The sequence below is a fragment of the Astatotilapia calliptera genome, chromosome 6 (genome assembly GCF_964374335.1).
Source record: "Astatotilapia calliptera chromosome 6, fAstCal68.1, whole genome shotgun sequence".
Taxonomy (NCBI): Eukaryota; Metazoa; Chordata; class Actinopteri; order Cichliformes; family Cichlidae; genus Astatotilapia; species Astatotilapia calliptera.
Window position 1 is genome coordinate 16,557,779 of NC_137427.1, and position 16,074 is coordinate 16,573,852.

A 16,074-nucleotide genomic window follows, 5' to 3' on the forward strand; every position below is an offset into this window, starting at 1 on the left:
ACACTAACAAAAAAGGTGTGTTAAGATCGCTGACACTACAACTCTATTGGAATTTGTGATCTTACCTTCAAGTATGTCTCTAACATGTTTATAATAGACCCCTCTGGAACAAGGTCAAGAGACAAGCTGGTGAAGTCCTCGTGCTGTGATGATTGGTGACCACAGCTACACATTTCAGGAGTAACGTAGTTAAAGTAAAGATCAGGTAGGTGGAAAAGAGGTATATGAAAACATTGCAACCAGCTCTGCGTTTCTGAAAGACAGGCTTACCTCTTGCATGTCCTCATGTTTTCCATTTTAAAAATGTGATGCTCTTCTACTGGGCAGGTATAACTTTGGCCCAGGAGAGCTGCGTTCCTCTCCAGGTGAGGTGCGAGCCTTTTGACCTCATTGAGGAACAATGTTAGGAATTCATGAGCGTCCTGAAAGAAAAGCAGAGAGATTTAAAACAGTACATCAAAATCAGAAGGTAAAGCAAAAAAACAAAATGTCCAAATAGCTGACGCACTTTCTGTGCACTGCCGGTGTATTCAGGAGCTTGACTGCTGAATGCCTTCTTAAAAGCTCTTAGGTGGTGATCTTTAAGGCCATAATCTGTTGACTCATGACAGTCCCTGACATCAATGAGCCTTCTGTAGAAAGGAAAGGGTAAACAGACATTTCTGCTGTTAGATCTCTTTGTTCTTCAGGTTTTTGAAGAAAGTAGAAGGTTGACGTAGCGCACCTTAAGAGCTGAGCTTCTGGATCTGTGCTCCACAAAACCTCCTGACGCCTGATGTCTCTTATGAACTCCTCAATGTTGAGGAGGCTCTGCAGGCAGGAGTTCATGTAGCAGGTGTTTCCGATGTTTGGAAACCTGACACACACGCACAACGTTTACAGTATCAGTGTAAAAGAATTCATTTTCTCCACTTTGACAAAGTGAGCTTTGGTCTTTGTGCACCACGTGTACTCACCCGAAGCAGTCTATAGTCCCAGTTTGACTTTCTATTATTTCTCCACCGCATGCTACACTGCTCCAAAAAGGTAAAAACACAAACACAAAATTAGGAAAGATGTCAGGATGCTGAGCAGTGTATGTGCATGGATGCATGAGCTCTGAAGTTGAAACATTTTGGAGGACGTCTTTCTCTTACCTGTTAAACACATGCTCCCATCCACTCTCTTGGTCCAGAAGCTCCATAATCCAAGTGTCCCAACTCAGGTCTGCTGGGATCGTTTCCGTGGTGCTTCTTACCTGATATAAATATATAGGACATAGCTGTGTGCCTCATTGCTCTTAATTGCTCTCATTTAACTGTGATGAGTAAATGCTTGATGACAGTGACTCTTTCCATAAAACATACCTTCCCGGATTTAAAAAGAGTCTTCACAGTGTTGCTCTCTGCCTCTGCATCGCTGTCAGTTTGCTGCAGAGGACGAACAAACATAAGTTTATTAAAAAGTACATTTTAAAGAGAATGTGTATTTCATATGTTTTGTGTAAAAGCAAACCGAGGAACAGCAGAAGATGTGTCTCCATTTTCTCTTCTTTTGGCCATTTTCAGGGTTAGCTGGTGTGGCAGCAACAGAAGCATCCGGGATGCTGATGAGGACAAAAGTGTAAATGTTGTGGAAATTTATAAGAAGGAGTACATTTTGCTAATACAGATTGCTAATAAAAGTGAATAACTGTAATGGAATACCAACATGAACAAAATCATGTATTTTATACATTTACACTCTACATTTTCAAACGCTAATCTCTGCATCCATATAAATAATAGACAAGACTAGAAGGAGTAAAAAAGATGTAAATACACAAGGTGGAAGAAAAATGCCAATAAAAGGGAAATAAAAGAGCTCCAACCAAACCACTGCTATAAATATCTCCAGCAGCATTAAAGACTGGCGCATTTCTTTACCTCTGATGAGACGTAGAAGGAATTTCCTTCTCTGCCACGTTTTGTTTGTGTAATTTCTGTTTAGAAACAAGAAAAGCAACATCAGTAATGGCATAAAACAAACATACCAAGTGGGTCTCTCCATGAAAAGTGTCCAGTTAGAGAATTTGGTATTATTTCATATTATTTATCACTTTAGTGAGCTGTCAGCTCATGAAGCAGATATAGGAATATCTTTAAATAAAATAAAAACAATTTATTCATGCCTTAAATTGAGTTTTAAAGTTTGTCCTATGAAATACAAAATCCTTCATTTGGTTCTGATCAAAATTCAGTTTTTACAGAAATCATCCATGAAGCTTCAAAAATGCTTATTCACCATAAAAATATTTAGAGAAACATCCTGCAAGTCTCTTCGAACTTACCTTTCTGTGAAAAAAAAACGTTTAAACATCTTTGAACTTAATTTGAGGACATGGCTGTGTGCTAAATTGCTCTTAATTCTTCTCATTTAACTGTGATGAGTAAATGCTTGATGACAGTGACTCTTTCCATAAAACATACCTTCCAGAATTTAAAAAGAAACCAGCGACACTTTTTTTGTGTCTTCACAGTGTTGCTCTCTGCCTCTGCATCGCTGTCAGTTTGCTGCAGAGGACGAACAAACATACGTTTATTAAAAAAGTAAAGTCACTTTAAATTAACAAGTGCAACTTAAAGAGAATGTGCATTTCATATGTTTTGTGTAAAAGCAAACCGAGGAACAGCAGAGGTGTCTCCATTTTCTCTTCTTTTGACCATTTTCAGTAACAGGAGCATCCGGGATGCTGATGAGGACAAAAGTGTAAATGTTATTTTTCAAAGTGCAAATTTTTAACAAGGAGTACATGCTGGAGATTGCAGATAAAAATTAATAACTGTAATGGAACAAAATCATGTATTTTGTACATTTACACTCTACATTTTCAAACGCTAATCTCTGAATCAATATAAATTATAGACAAGACTAGAAGTAGTAAAAAAGATGTAAATACAAAACACCAATAAAAGGGAAATAAAAGAGCTCCAACTCAACCACTGCTATAAATATCTCCAGCAGCATTAAAGACTGGCGCATTTCTTTACCTCTGATGAGACGTAGAAGGAATTTCCTTCTCTGCCACGTTTTGTTTGTGTGATTTCTGTTTAGAAACAAGAAAAGCAACATCAGTAATGGCATAAAACAAAGTATATGGTATGAAAATACAAAATCCTTCATTTGGATTCAAAATTCAGTTTTTACAGAAATCATCCAAGAAGCTTCCTTAAAAGTTTCAAAAATGCTTGTTTACCATAAGAAAATATTCATAGAAATGTGCTGCGAGTCTCTTCAAACTTACCTTTCTGTGAAAAAGAAGTTTAAACATCTTTGGACTTGATGTGATCGCAGCCAAAATCTCCTCAGCTTTGCAAAAGTTCAACTGAAAACAAGCAGTCAAAGGTTGTATATTTATAAACTTTCAGCATAGAACGTTCATACCCTGAACAGCAAACATCAGCATTATGATGTATGGGGCAAATTTGCATATTTTGGAATGTATGCTCATTTGAACTGTATGGTGCTCGTCTCCAAGCAACTGCTACACAAAACAGGTCAAGTCAAGTGGCTTTTATTGTCATTTTAACCACGTGCAGAGGTGCTGTACAGAGTGAAACGAGACAGCGTTCCTCCGAGACCCTGGTGCTATATATGACATATACGGACAAACCCAGGACTACATAAAGTGCAGTGTGCATAAATTGCAAAAATAAACAAGACAAAACAGTGCAAAACTAGACAGAACAGGACGAAACAGACACAAGACAATGGAAATGTGCAAAATGCTGAGTATTGTGCAAAAGTAACTTGGTGTCTGTATGTATGTGTATGAGTGTGAGATACTGCAGATAAGTGCTTGGTAGTGACATGTGTGAAGGTGTGCGTGTGCCAGTGCAGTCACTGAGTGTTCAGGGGTCTGACGGCTTGTGGGAAGAAACTTTTCCGTAGTTTGGTAGCGAGGGCCCGGATGTTGTGGGACCTCTTTCCAGAAGGCAGCAGGGTGAAGAGTGTGTTTGAAGGCTGTGTGGGGTCCTCCAGCAAGCGGGTGTTATAAGGAGGGGAGAGGGGCTCCAATGACCTTCTTAGCTGCTCTCACAGTGTAGCTGTCCATACCTCAACGTTACAAAAGCACAACCACTGTCCACACCCCAACCACACCTCACCTCACAGTAAATGATCATTTCCATTTTAAGCATTTCCAAATAATCATTTTCCATACTGCCAGTATAAATATACACAGTATACTGCATCACTACAATATACAGTTGTGTGCAGCACCTGTGCGTCATTATAGGTGAGCCAAGGATCTGATGTAGAGTGTGGACTCTCCTCAAGATGGACAGAATTACAGATGCAGCAGCTGTTTCCGATGTATGGAAACCTGACACACAAACAACAGTTTACAGTATCAGTGTAAAAAAATGTCCTTTGACCTTTACTTTTGTCAAACAGCGGCCATATGGACTTGTACTGAACATCGACAGCACGAGAGGTAACGTGGCAAAGTAACAGAATAACCGATTAAACAAAGATGCGCCAATACAATACGAGGAATAAAATAAATGAAATGAAATACAAAAAACAAAAATACGGCAGTGGCCCCTGTCTGTGCAGAACAAAATACAAAGAACTAAATCACACAAGGCTCCTTTAAAAAATGTGGAAGTGTTACATACATTTTTATAAATACTTACATTCCACAGAAATCTCAGCTCACTTGCAATACTGCAGCACACAGACGATCTCGCAGCTTATCCCTTGCATGGAGAAAATGGCCGCTCCACACTGCACATACAGGTCCTTTGCATCATACATTTAAGAAATACATCATCTTGTTAAAATACTGACGTTTTGCCACTGCACTACAATTATAACAATATGTTTCAATGAGTTATGTGCATATTTAACAATTCCCTACCAACAATTTAACTCCTTCACAACATTCCCGTTCCACATCCACAACAAAAAGAAAGGTAAACAGGAAGTCCCAAGATGCATTTCTTGTTAAGTTTTTTTGGAAAACTGCAGTTAACCCTTAAGCACTGCCCCCCCTCCCCCCCCCGTGACCACAATATGCAACTACACAAACCTATAAAATTAACAGCTTCAAGTGCACACAACATGCAGATAACCCAAGAAATAGCACAAGCAACAACATTAAATTACCCAACAACATTCTTGTCTTACCATACATGGAAACAAAGAAAAACATTTTAAGACCCCTTTTTGAACCTTAAATGGATATTTGGTTAACTGAAATGGAAAATATTATTAATTTACCACTCGGCTACACTCTCCCCTGCAATCAGTCAATGCCCTCGGTGGCTAATAAACCTCGACTGAATGGAAACCCCCCCCCGCAGTGTTGTTTTTCTTTTTTTCTAAACAGAGCTGCCCCTAGACTTGTTCAAATCTGAGATGCCATGTCAGTGCTAATTGCTACAGCATTGCAGGCAGATTTGGGCAAATGAAACAGGTTTGAATGTGACCCTGCAGTACTGCAGATTTGACCTAAGGTGTCCACAGTCGTAAATTCCAGCGGAGATGCCAGAGGGATCAACTGCAACCCAACCAGTGAACCTGCAAATTGGTTTTGTATGGTTTTTTTGGCTTTTTCTCTACTCATTTTTTGTCATGTTGGATTATAGAATCAAGAACATTTGAATTCCCAGTCAACACAGAACACAGAAATAAGTGCATCTCTAGGCCTGGATGTGCCTTTCTCCTTCAAACGATCAAAACAAAATCAGCATTAGCTCAGAGTAGGTTGATTGGATAAGCATAGTTCAAGTGATTTAACTGATTATTATTTAGTTTTATTTCATTTAGCTTTTTTTCCTGCCAAACTGCTTTAATAAAATATCCTGTAATAGGTTCAAATGGTGGATATTCACTTTTTAAACTTTTGTTAAGCAGTGCAGGTAAAAATCCGAGTATTTATCCTTATTAGTGCAAATAGCTTTTACAGGTTACTCCAGCCCTTTAAATACTGTCCAGGCCCGTAAAATTGACCATGTTATTAAGAAGTGCACCAATCTAGAGGGGAGCTGTCATAACAGGTGGGACTGGTAGGATTTGACCTGCAAGGCTACTCAGGTTTTGCTTATCTCATCAGGGGAAGCAGGGAGGACGTGCCGACTTCAACGTATTTAGAGCTGGGCGAGTCCCCCCACCCACATCAGCTCCATCTGAATTGTGCATTTCCTTCTGGGTAAGACCCATAGGATCAGAGATTGCAACCTTTTAACCACAGAGCTGATCCAGGCTTCCTGTATTTGTGGTGCCGGTCCTGCTGATCCTACTGGAAGAGTTTTACAATAGAAAAACTGTCAAGTGCTGCTCTCTTGTGGTTAAAAGTGAGACTATCAGTAGCCATGTGACTGGCTTTTACTCTGCAGGAGACTAAATAAATAAAACAAAACTAACTGATGAATGAATGAATAATCTAAGAGTTCAAATAGATCGTGGCTTTTATTGGTCATATTCTTTTTTTCACTCTGGGACTGCCATTAAAATGTATATTCACAAATTACACTGTTTGCCAAATTTGTGTCAGTAAAACCAAACCATAGCAGGTCTCACATTCACTCCTCATGCTATCCCTTTGTCACAAATCACCCTTCACAGTGGTCTTCACACACTCCAACCTGCCTGCATTATTTTCTTCACCTCTCTGGATTGCCCGTTGTTTTGAATGGCACGCACCAGATACATAACACAGCTACCTTCACTACTTATACTTCTGCAGCTCTGTTGTTACACCTTTCTCCCACTCATTCACAAGTATTCTGTCTTCCTTCTACTGACTTTTATACCTCTTCTCTCCAGAGCACACATCCACCTGCTCCCTGCTCTCACAATGTTGCTTGCAAACATCAGTTCATGGAGACTCCAGCCTGACCCCATCAGTAAACCTACCCACCACTATTGCAAACAAGAAGAAGCTCAGAGTCAATCACTGATGTAATTCCATCCTCACCTTAAACCCATCTGGGACTCGTACTGAAAATCTCACCACTCTATCAAGGTACAACTCCTGACAAAGTCTCCTCTCAAAGCAAACATTCCTCTCAGTGCAGGTGATATGAAGAAGACACTGCTGAAAATAGCCCAGTAACCTGAAAAAGTGGGGAAACAATGCCTAGGAAATATGCTCACAAAACCCTAAATCAAAACAAATTTCACTCTATGAAAGTGCAAGCACCACATAATGCAGGTTTTTATTGACAGCAATGACAAATGAGTTTAATCCAGAACATACTGTACACTCTCCCCTTTGAACAATAAAGATCTTGCAGCATTTACTTAAACCAGATATACTGTTTGTATGTGTGTGCGTGTGTGTGTTTGTGTGTGTTTCATTGAATATTTTTCATTGAATGTTTTTTTTATTATATACCTCAGATTACTGTTGTTATATTCCAGAGCACAGAGCACAAATTATGGAGAAGGTTTGGAATTAACAATAATAAAGCATACAAGCCAAGAAACAAACAAACAAACAAAACTACAACTGTTTCAAAACATGTCTGTTATTTCCATTCTAATAAATGACTGGGTGTGTAAAGCGCTTTGGGGTCCCTAGGGGGACTAGTAAAAGCGCTATACAAATACAGGCCATTTCCCAATAAACAGTCTAACCAGTTATCATCCAGTCTCATCTCCACTTTCAGAACTCTAATTACATCAGTTATTTATATGCGACTGTTATCAAATCAACATTAATAAACCATGTGAGATATCTGCATGTAGAAATATAAACCACTCATCCCCATCCCCACCCTCCCACCCATCTTCGGTGGTTTTTGGCCACAAGTGTGTTTCACATGTCCTCGCATGCACCCTCCAAGTTATAATACATAAACAAGAAACACTCACCACGTGTTCATTTGTGCTAAACTAACAGATGAATAATCAGGCTGCTGATGTTTATTATGGTGTCTGAGGTCTAGGTCCACACAAGCAACAACCCAAACCTATCCCTATGATATCACAATATATATTTATGCTTTTTTCAAATGCCCTCTCAAATCTCAAATAATCAGGGAACAGAGGCAATGCAACACTATGAATGGTCACTTTGAGTGCATCATTGTGATTTATATCACTTCAAAAACAAAAATCAACCAAAAGCAGTGAAACAAAAGAAGAAGAAAAAACACCCCATCAACAGCTTCAAAAGAAACCCTCCAGAAGTGAATAATATTCGACTACATATCTAAACAAGCTCATAGGGGTTTTGTGTTGGCTGCTCTGGAGCTGCTGCTGGGCACCTGTTGGTCTTCATCATAACTTCATACACATAATCATTGGATCCTTGCAGGGAAGGTCTTGCTTTTCTTTCATGGCTTTTCATTTTTCTCGCCTGTCAATAGTAAAATACCACTGTATCAGTTTTCTGTATAAATAGTATGATGGTTTAAGCAGATTTCAAAAAAGTACATCCAGTTAACTTCTAGAAAGTTTTCATTTTTGACAAATGATTTGACACATGGTAAAACAATAAAACAGTGCTCACAGTGGGTACAAAGCCAAGTGGAGTTCTTAAGAAGTGGAGTTTACAGAGGACAGGTGTGTTAGTGTATTATTAACGTTGGGTTTTGTAACAAAGAAAAATTATTTTCATCTTGAGCTAACAGAGCGAAAGACGTGAACAGTGTGATGCACTTTCCAAGGAGCTGCAGCCCTTTCACAGCTGCACTTCAAGATCCAAACAGATAATTCAGTGGTTTCTGATATAATCAGCAAGTCAGCGCAAGAGCGTTTACAGTGTTTACAGCAGTCATACTTGGTTGCGGTGAGGCTAATAAATGTGTACATTTACATGTCTGCAGACAGAAGATAACCACTGCTGCACACCATAGCTGCAGGGCTGGATTACATAACAGTACCTTACATAGAAAGCTTTAAGTAGAAAGAACTGAACTCACCTTCTGGATCATCAGTAGGATTAAGATTATGATGAACAGCAGGATGATGGTGGAAATACTGATGATTAACACCAGAGGTAGATGTCTCTCCTCTGCAGTGGACAAGAGCGCTTTTTGTCTGGAACATGGTTCTGTGTGAAATACAGGGAAACACAAGTGATGTCTTCATTCAGCTACATAAGAAGTTTACCATCCTGGTGCACTCCTTTAATTACACTGTTCTAACTTTAAATTTGCAATGTAATACAGAATTCTCCAAAAGAAAACTCAAGAAGAGCTCATCTAAAAATAAAAGGAAGATTGCTCTTCTCTTTGTATATCATATAGGAAGAGGAAAAGTAATTAAAAGTAATTAAAATCTGTGTTGTCACTGTTTGTTTAAAAAAAACAATAGCCTTTTATATTACTTTTATTCAGCATTACTGTTGAGGGTGTCACCAAGCCCAAATGGCACATCAGTAATTGTGAATTATGGTCTATTGTGTTTTATATCTACTGTAAGTTGAGTTCAGCCCTACTGAAGACCACAACCATAAGAGATATCACAATTGTAAAACTTAACATAAAATCGTTTTCTTTGTTATTGCTACTTCTTTTTTTTATAGCTTCATAAAGTGTGCAAGCTAATTTGTGGCAATGGAAGCATCTGTATGCAGTGCACCTCACTTGGCTGATAACAGCACTGGGAGTTAACAGACAGGCTGTTAGTTGAGAGAATCAAACTGACCTTTGGGATGGTCGGTAGTATTATGCTCACGATTACCACCAGGTAGACGTCTCTTCTCTGTGGTCGTCTGGAGCGCTCTGTTAGGTTTGTTTGTTATTTCTGTATGGAAAAAAATGTAAATACAAATTTAGAATAGCTTTAACTGTACTTTAACAGCAAAAAATTTTTTGATACAAAACCCTTCATAGTCAGGAAGGACAACAGAAAATTGGTATTTTTTGTATATGTCACCTTGACAAGAAAAGTGGATTAGGTCACATCATTTACAAGCTGGAGTAATGAAACATATAGAAGACACATTAAACAGGAGCCCTGTGTTTGTATACGACCAAAGAAGTTGTGTAAAGTGTAAATTAAAACTGAATGTAATGATCTGCAAATCTCATAAACACAGAAAACATGTCAAATATTTAAATTGTGAAATTTTACTTTTTCATGAAAAATATTAAGTCATTTTTCATTTAATGGCAGCAGTTTGTCTCAAAATGATGATGGAGGGCAAAAAAAGACTGTAAAATAAAGTAGTAGCAAAAACAAAGCCCTGCAGGAACACTTCACCTCTTGCTAATTAGGTTAATTGGCAGGAAGTCAGCGTTATAACAAAGTACAAAAAGAGCATTGTAGCGAGGCAGAGTTTCTAAGAAGTAAAGATGGGCAGAGGGCCATTAATTGGTAAAAACTATAATGTTCCTCAATGTAAAACCATTAAGACTGAATATCTCATCATCTGTATTACATAATATCAAAAGATTCAGAGAATTAGTATTGGATGCCAGTGATCTTTGGGCCTTCAGGTGGTAGTTCAGTAAAAACAGGTATGATTTTACCTTGGAAATCATTGCATGGTTTCAGGAACACAGCCATAAATCACTGCCTGTGTTAGTTGACCATGCCATCCTCAAAAGGAGGTTAAAGCTTTATCATGCAAAGAAGCCATATGTGTATGTGATCTAGAAACAGTGCCATCTTCTCTGGGCCAAAGTTAGTTTTAAATGAAGTCGAAAACTGTTCTGTGGACAAAAAACCCGAAATTTGAAATACTTCTTGGAAAACTTGGACTCTTTCAGACTAAAGAAGAGAGGGACCATTAGTGAGGATGCATTAGTGCCTGTGGAACTGAAAGCCTGTACATTTGGCACCATCGATTTTGAAAGGTATATGCAGGTTTTAGAGCAACAAACAGTAGGTTCCAATCTGGACAACACGGTGCCGAGCTCTTCAGCCTGTATTCCAAACTTTCACCAACTGAAAACATTTGGTGCATCATAAAAAGAAAAACATGGCAAGGAAGACCCTGGACTGTTGAGCAGCTAGAGTGCTATTGGACAAAAATGGGACATTACTTTCCTAAAAGTCCAGCAACTGATCTGTTGTTTAAAAAAAAGTAGGTATGCTGCACAGTACTAAATGTGACCCTGTCCTAATGTTTTGTAGATGTGTTGACCTAATTTTTTTCTTTAAATTGTATATATTTTCAGTTTAAATATTCTGTTATGAATAAAATGTGGGTTTATGAGATTTGCAAATCACTGTGTGCTGTTTTTAGTAACATTTTACAGTGAACTTTTTTTTAAAAATGAGGTTATATTTTACAGATTCAGAAGTGCAAAAGTATTAAACTGAAACAGTTGTTGCTGGTACAATAACTTTCTTAAATATATTTTTCAGCAACAGTGGTGTTTATAGAGTGCTATCCTGCCTAAATACTTCATAAAAATACTACATATTGGAGTTTAGGGTTATAAAAAGCTGACTTTCCTGGAGCCCAAATAACCACATCCATGTGTAATGTCACCACTGTGTAGGTAAATATAAACCAACTTCCTATACTGTTGCTACTTCGTAATGTAAAAATCACATCCTGAATTTGTAACTGTGTACTGTACATTTACAGTACACTGTCTTTAGCCCCTCTAAAGTCTTTTAGTTACTGGACAAGATTTTGGAGTTAAATGGAAGAAAACACTCACCTCTTACAAAAACTGTGTAGACTTTGCACTCAACACTTTTGTCTACTGATTCTTTGTAGACACAAGTGTAGACACCAGAATCATCCACAGTCAGATTGGTCATGGTGATGCTGTGGTTCATGGGAGCTCCGTTTGACTCAATCCTGCCTTTGTATTTCGATCGCACAGCGACTTTGCTGTTTACATGGTTTCTATAGTAATACACCTCATTCTGTTCAGTAAACCTATGATACAGATACATCCCAGCATATCGACCATTGTTTTTGGGGCATTCTTCTGAGGAACACTTCAAAGTGATGCTCTCACCAGGCTCTGTGATGATTATAGTGCCTTCTGTTATAAAAGAGACAAAGTCTCTGATTAAAGACATGTCAAAGACACCTGCATTAACAGTGGCTGAATACCAGTTGTTCTGGAAGCACTTTAGACACATATCAAAATGTAATGTGACATTAATTTAAACCAGAAACAAATTAAGAAATGGTAAAAAAGTCCTCTCTCAGCTAGTGTTATTTCATGCAGACATAAACAAAATGAAAACCTCAGAATAGGAAAGTAAATGAACATACCTGAAGTGGAATAAGAAAAAATCAGTACTAGGGCCCAACACAGTCGCATCATCTCTGCAGCAGTGGCAGCATAAACTGCTTGTGTTTCTAATGCTCTCTCTCTATTTACACACACACAGATAAAAGAGACAGTGAGTAGTGTTTCCTGTATGTATGGTCTGGACTGATGATTAGCGCATCTTGTAGGATAAAATCACTGGTTTCAGTTTTAGATAGTGAAGTTGTGTTTAGCTTTTAAATCTCGATGCAAATGTGTTCATGAGAAAAAATACAGTACAAGTATGTCAATAACTTCTTTAAAATGACTCAGATTTACCATTTAAAAGCAAAAAGCAGATTGCCATGCGCAATCTGACAATGAAGAATAAGACAGCAATAAAAAAAACCCCCAACTCATTTCTGTGCTTTACTAACAAAGACACAATGTCTGTTTTTTTAAAAATTAAATTTTTTTAAAGCATATAACCTAGTTTACCTCAATATTTTGTAAATAATGTAGATGTAAATCAAATCACCTTTTACAAAAGTTGACAACAGACAATAGCAGTAGATTTTCAACTGGTCTCACGGTTCACATTCCTGCTCATCATCAGAGTATCATAAGTATTAAGGAATATATAACATACCGTAAGATGAAGAAATACTGTTAAGGTCAAGGTGCCTCAACCAGATGATCCACTATGAGTCTCTGATTGTTGGACTTAGACCTACACAAAAGCAAATTTTGGCTTCTGATAAATGAAGGCTGGGATGTATTAAAGAAGCATAGTTAATATGTAATGATTGGGAAGTATGGACAGTTATTTCATTCAGTTGTTTTTTGGCTATATTACATAAATGTTTGGAGATGTTTCCCTTCCACACTGCAACATTTGAGAAGTGAAATGTTCACTTTAAGCAAGTCCGAATGTCTGTAAAACTTCTTTATTATTTTGGGGATTTCAGAACCATCTGTAACATCTGTGTGTTGCCATATTGTAGTTACTTCACGCAGGTAATGAAACGGCAGCTTTTTTTTCCAGCCACTCCATTTAGGAATCAACATAGTGGGACATCTGCCTCCATCTCACCCATCCTCCACTGTCACATCGCCCTTCTGCATGTCCTCCATCACAACAACCATGAAGGTTCTGTGTGTTCTTCCTTGCTTTAAAGCTGGTGTGCTCCAAATGGCAGCAAAACTATGACTTTGTGGAAAGGCTTAGGGTACTACTGTTGTTCCATGTGCATTAATGTGGAAAACTCTGATGCTTTGGGGATACTCCCAGAGATCTTGGGTCCGTATCCAAAGTTCTTGAGCTGCAGGGATTTATGACTTTCAGAAGAAATAATCTTAATTGAGAGCAGCCTAAGCTCACATGCAGTTGTATACAAACAAAAGCCATGTGCTGCTCAAACCCAGTCTGCCACAATACGCTAAGCAACAACTCAGGTTACTTCCTTCTTAGACAGGTGTGTAGCTTGGTACGGCTGTGGCTGCTCTGTGGTCTCTGTGTCTCAAAATTTCAGCCTGCTAAGTAAAAAGGAATGGCTGATTAGAAGATATGCAGCAGCTGTACCATTCAGCTCAAGCTGGCACTGCTCTCTGAAATGCTCTGCCCCACCTCTGCAGCTAAGCTAAAACCACAGTGTACATCTACAACATTTTGTGTGGTAGTGGGATGTGGCTGTCTTGTCAAAAGACAAAACACCAAATGTTCTTCTCACAGTCACAATCAGAGAAATAAAAGTTTTCCAGGTGTGTGAAAGCACACCAGTGGTTATGTGGGTGCACAAACTGCAATAAAGCTTTTATTTTTAATATTTCCCTGATATCATTTAAGATGTGTGACATTATTGTATACAACACACACAGCAAAATGTATCGTGCCTACTGCATGTTATAGGCTGGGAGGATGCACAGTCATGCACATTAACCAGCTATGTGGTAACTAAGAGTTCTGTAAAAAAAAAAAGAAAAGGGAAGTTAAATTTGATTTCAAATAATATTTGTTTGTTCTTCCTTCATCAGACAGTCTGTCGTTAACGAGCTAACTGCGCTAACGCACTAGTTCCCACCATTTGAGCATTGCGTGGCACATCCGACATACTGTTTTACTTTTGTCCATGACGCGCTTACCATCAGGGTCATGCTTCACATGAAAACCAAAATAGTTCCAAACGGCAGATCTGAATGAGGGTGGGGGCCGTTCAATTTCGGGTAGCGTTGAGGCAGTTGCCATGTTACAATGAGCTTAGCTTCTGTCTTGCTAGCTTGTGCTGCGACAGTGCAGCCTAGGCGGAGTAGTTGAACGCAGATCCACTGAGCGCTCGACACAGACAGCATCGTCAGAAGAAAAGTTGATAAAATAAATAAAAAATGTGTATTGTTCAATACATATGCATACCGAACCGAAAGCACTGTATCGAACGGTTCAATATCGATACGAGTATTGTTGCACCCCTAATATAATATATTAGCACAGGTATCAATAAAGGACTACCGTATTAAACACTTTTACTAACCGCAGGAAGACAGACATTGGTGTTTAGGCGGGCGATGCTGGGACCCACGCGGGACAGCAGCTCCTCAAACTGGGCAAGGGAAAGACGGTGGTACCGCTGAAAGCGGCCATCATCCATATGCAGCTCCTGGAGCAAGTGGTGAAACTCACCAAACTGCTCATGCTTCTAGAGGACCAGATGGACCCAGGTACGGCGAGGACATCCTTTACGCCTCTGCTCTCCACAGTAAATAGAGAAGGAGACTCTCTCTTCAAACGCTAGATTGACAGCTGCCATCTTGCAAACATACCGTCTGGCACTACTTCCTCCCACATTTCCGCTTCACACGCGTGAAAATTGCATATTTTGAAGCGCGACCAATTCGTGTTGGTCCCGCATCGAGGTGCAAATGTGCACGCGACCAGCTAGGGGCGGTCTAATGGCAAGCCATTAGAGCCAAAATTCGCCACTTTCCTAACCCGTTTGGTTAAGAAATGGCGTAAAAAACGCCGTTTAATTATTCAAAACGCCGAAAAAAACGGCGTTCTGTTCCGACAAACGCCGCTTTTCCCGCCACTCGGATGGCGCCCTGAACGCACCATCCGAGTGACGTAAAAAGCGGCGTTCAAAGACAGACGGAAACGCCGTTTTTTACGCTACTCGGCACAAAACGCCGTTTTTATGCATCTTTGAACGGCGTTTTTTACGGCGTTCTCTACCAGCTGTAACGGCGTTTAAAACGGCGTTTTGTTGAAATTATGCAGGGCACTCCCCATGGTTCCCTCATCCAATTACTTTCAACTCATTTCACCCAATCAAAGAAGAGGAAGTGCAGACCACACTAATGCATCACCGATTCACCTTGCTGCTAAGTGATTGCCTATTCAGTACCAGTGCTTGTCACAGTATTCACTTGTATTATAATCCCACTATGCATTTTGATGTGTTTAAGGCATGATCGAGCAAACAAACGACAGAATACTTTTTCTGAAACCTTAACTGTGTTACCTGTTATGGCAGCTAACAGGTAATGAGCTGAGCTTCTTTCTTATTTTCCTCTTTACTTCTCTTAACCTTAAACTTATGTCTTAGCAATCAGATCCTGCCATCTTGCATTACCGCTTCGTGCTAGTTATGTTGACTTTTCTCTTCTTTTTACTCCACTTTTTTCACCCGTGTTTGGACACTCGGGGCATGGCTCCTTTGTTTACATTAGGGATCAGCTGTTAGCGCTGCGCCCTGCAGCTGCGCTACCGGCAGACAGACCCTACATCCCCAGTGAGGGAAGAAACGGGGGTGATGTCTCCCGAGGACACCTCACACACCATCTCTCCTTCCTGTAATCACTTTAAATGTGAGATCGCTCCCTGATATGATTGAGGAGCTAATGACGCTAACCCGGTCACAGTGGCAGTATCCCGGCACTGCCCGGC

General features: G+C 39.4%; 2 protein-coding genes across 2 annotated transcripts; both read right to left on the minus strand.

The window, feature by feature from the left end:
- LOC113024014 (ubiquitin carboxyl-terminal hydrolase 37-like) lies at nt 1–994 on the minus strand. Its single transcript, XM_080302575.1, has 4 exons — nt 725–994; nt 509–632; nt 271–422; nt 1–165 (listed from the first exon to the last, which is right to left on the minus strand). Exons 1-4 carry the CDS (start codon nt 826–828, stop codon nt 36–38), a joined length of 510 nt encoding a protein of 169 aa, XP_080158701.1. The 5' UTR covers nt 829–994; the 3' UTR covers nt 1–35.
- Nucleotides 995–7,156: 6,162 nt separating this feature from the next.
- On the minus strand, nt 7,157–15,226 carry LOC113023260 (uncharacterized). Its single transcript, XM_026169285.2, has 6 exons — nt 14,663–15,226; nt 12,158–12,258; nt 11,589–11,921; nt 9,619–9,717; nt 8,892–9,022; nt 7,157–8,326 (listed from the first exon to the last, which is right to left on the minus strand). The coding sequence occupies exons 1-6, from the start codon at nt 14,677–14,679 to the stop codon at nt 8,180–8,182; spliced, it is 828 nt and encodes a 275-aa protein (XP_026025070.2). The 5' UTR covers nt 14,680–15,226; the 3' UTR covers nt 7,157–8,179.
- Nucleotides 15,227–16,074: the final 848 nt, after the last annotated feature.

What these genes read in the sequence shown, in the direction of transcription:
- LOC113024014 (XM_080302575.1), bottom strand. Translation starts at nt 828, where the DNA reads ATGAACTCCTGCCTGCAGAGCCTCCTCAACATTGAGGAGTTCATAAGA. An exon ending in CCAGAAGCTCAGCTCTTAAG is followed by an intron (nt 633 to 724) that starts GTGCGCTACGTC and finishes TCCTTTCTACAG; the next exon opens with AAGGCTCATTGATGTCAGGG. An exon ending in ACACCGGCAGTGCACAGAAA is followed by an intron (nt 423 to 508) that starts GTGCGTCAGCTA and finishes CTTTTCTTTCAG; the next exon opens with GACGCTCATGAATTCCTAAC.
- LOC113023260 (XM_026169285.2), bottom strand. An exon ending in TACTACCGACCATCCCAAAG is followed by an intron (nt 9,023 to 9,618) that starts GTCAGTTTGATT and finishes TATTTCACACAG; the next exon opens with AACCATGTTCCAGACAAAAA. An exon ending in TCCTACTGATGATCCAGAAG is followed by an intron (nt 8,327 to 8,891) that starts GTGAGTTCAGTT and finishes TACTATTGACAG; the next exon opens with GCGAGAAAAATGAAAAGCCA.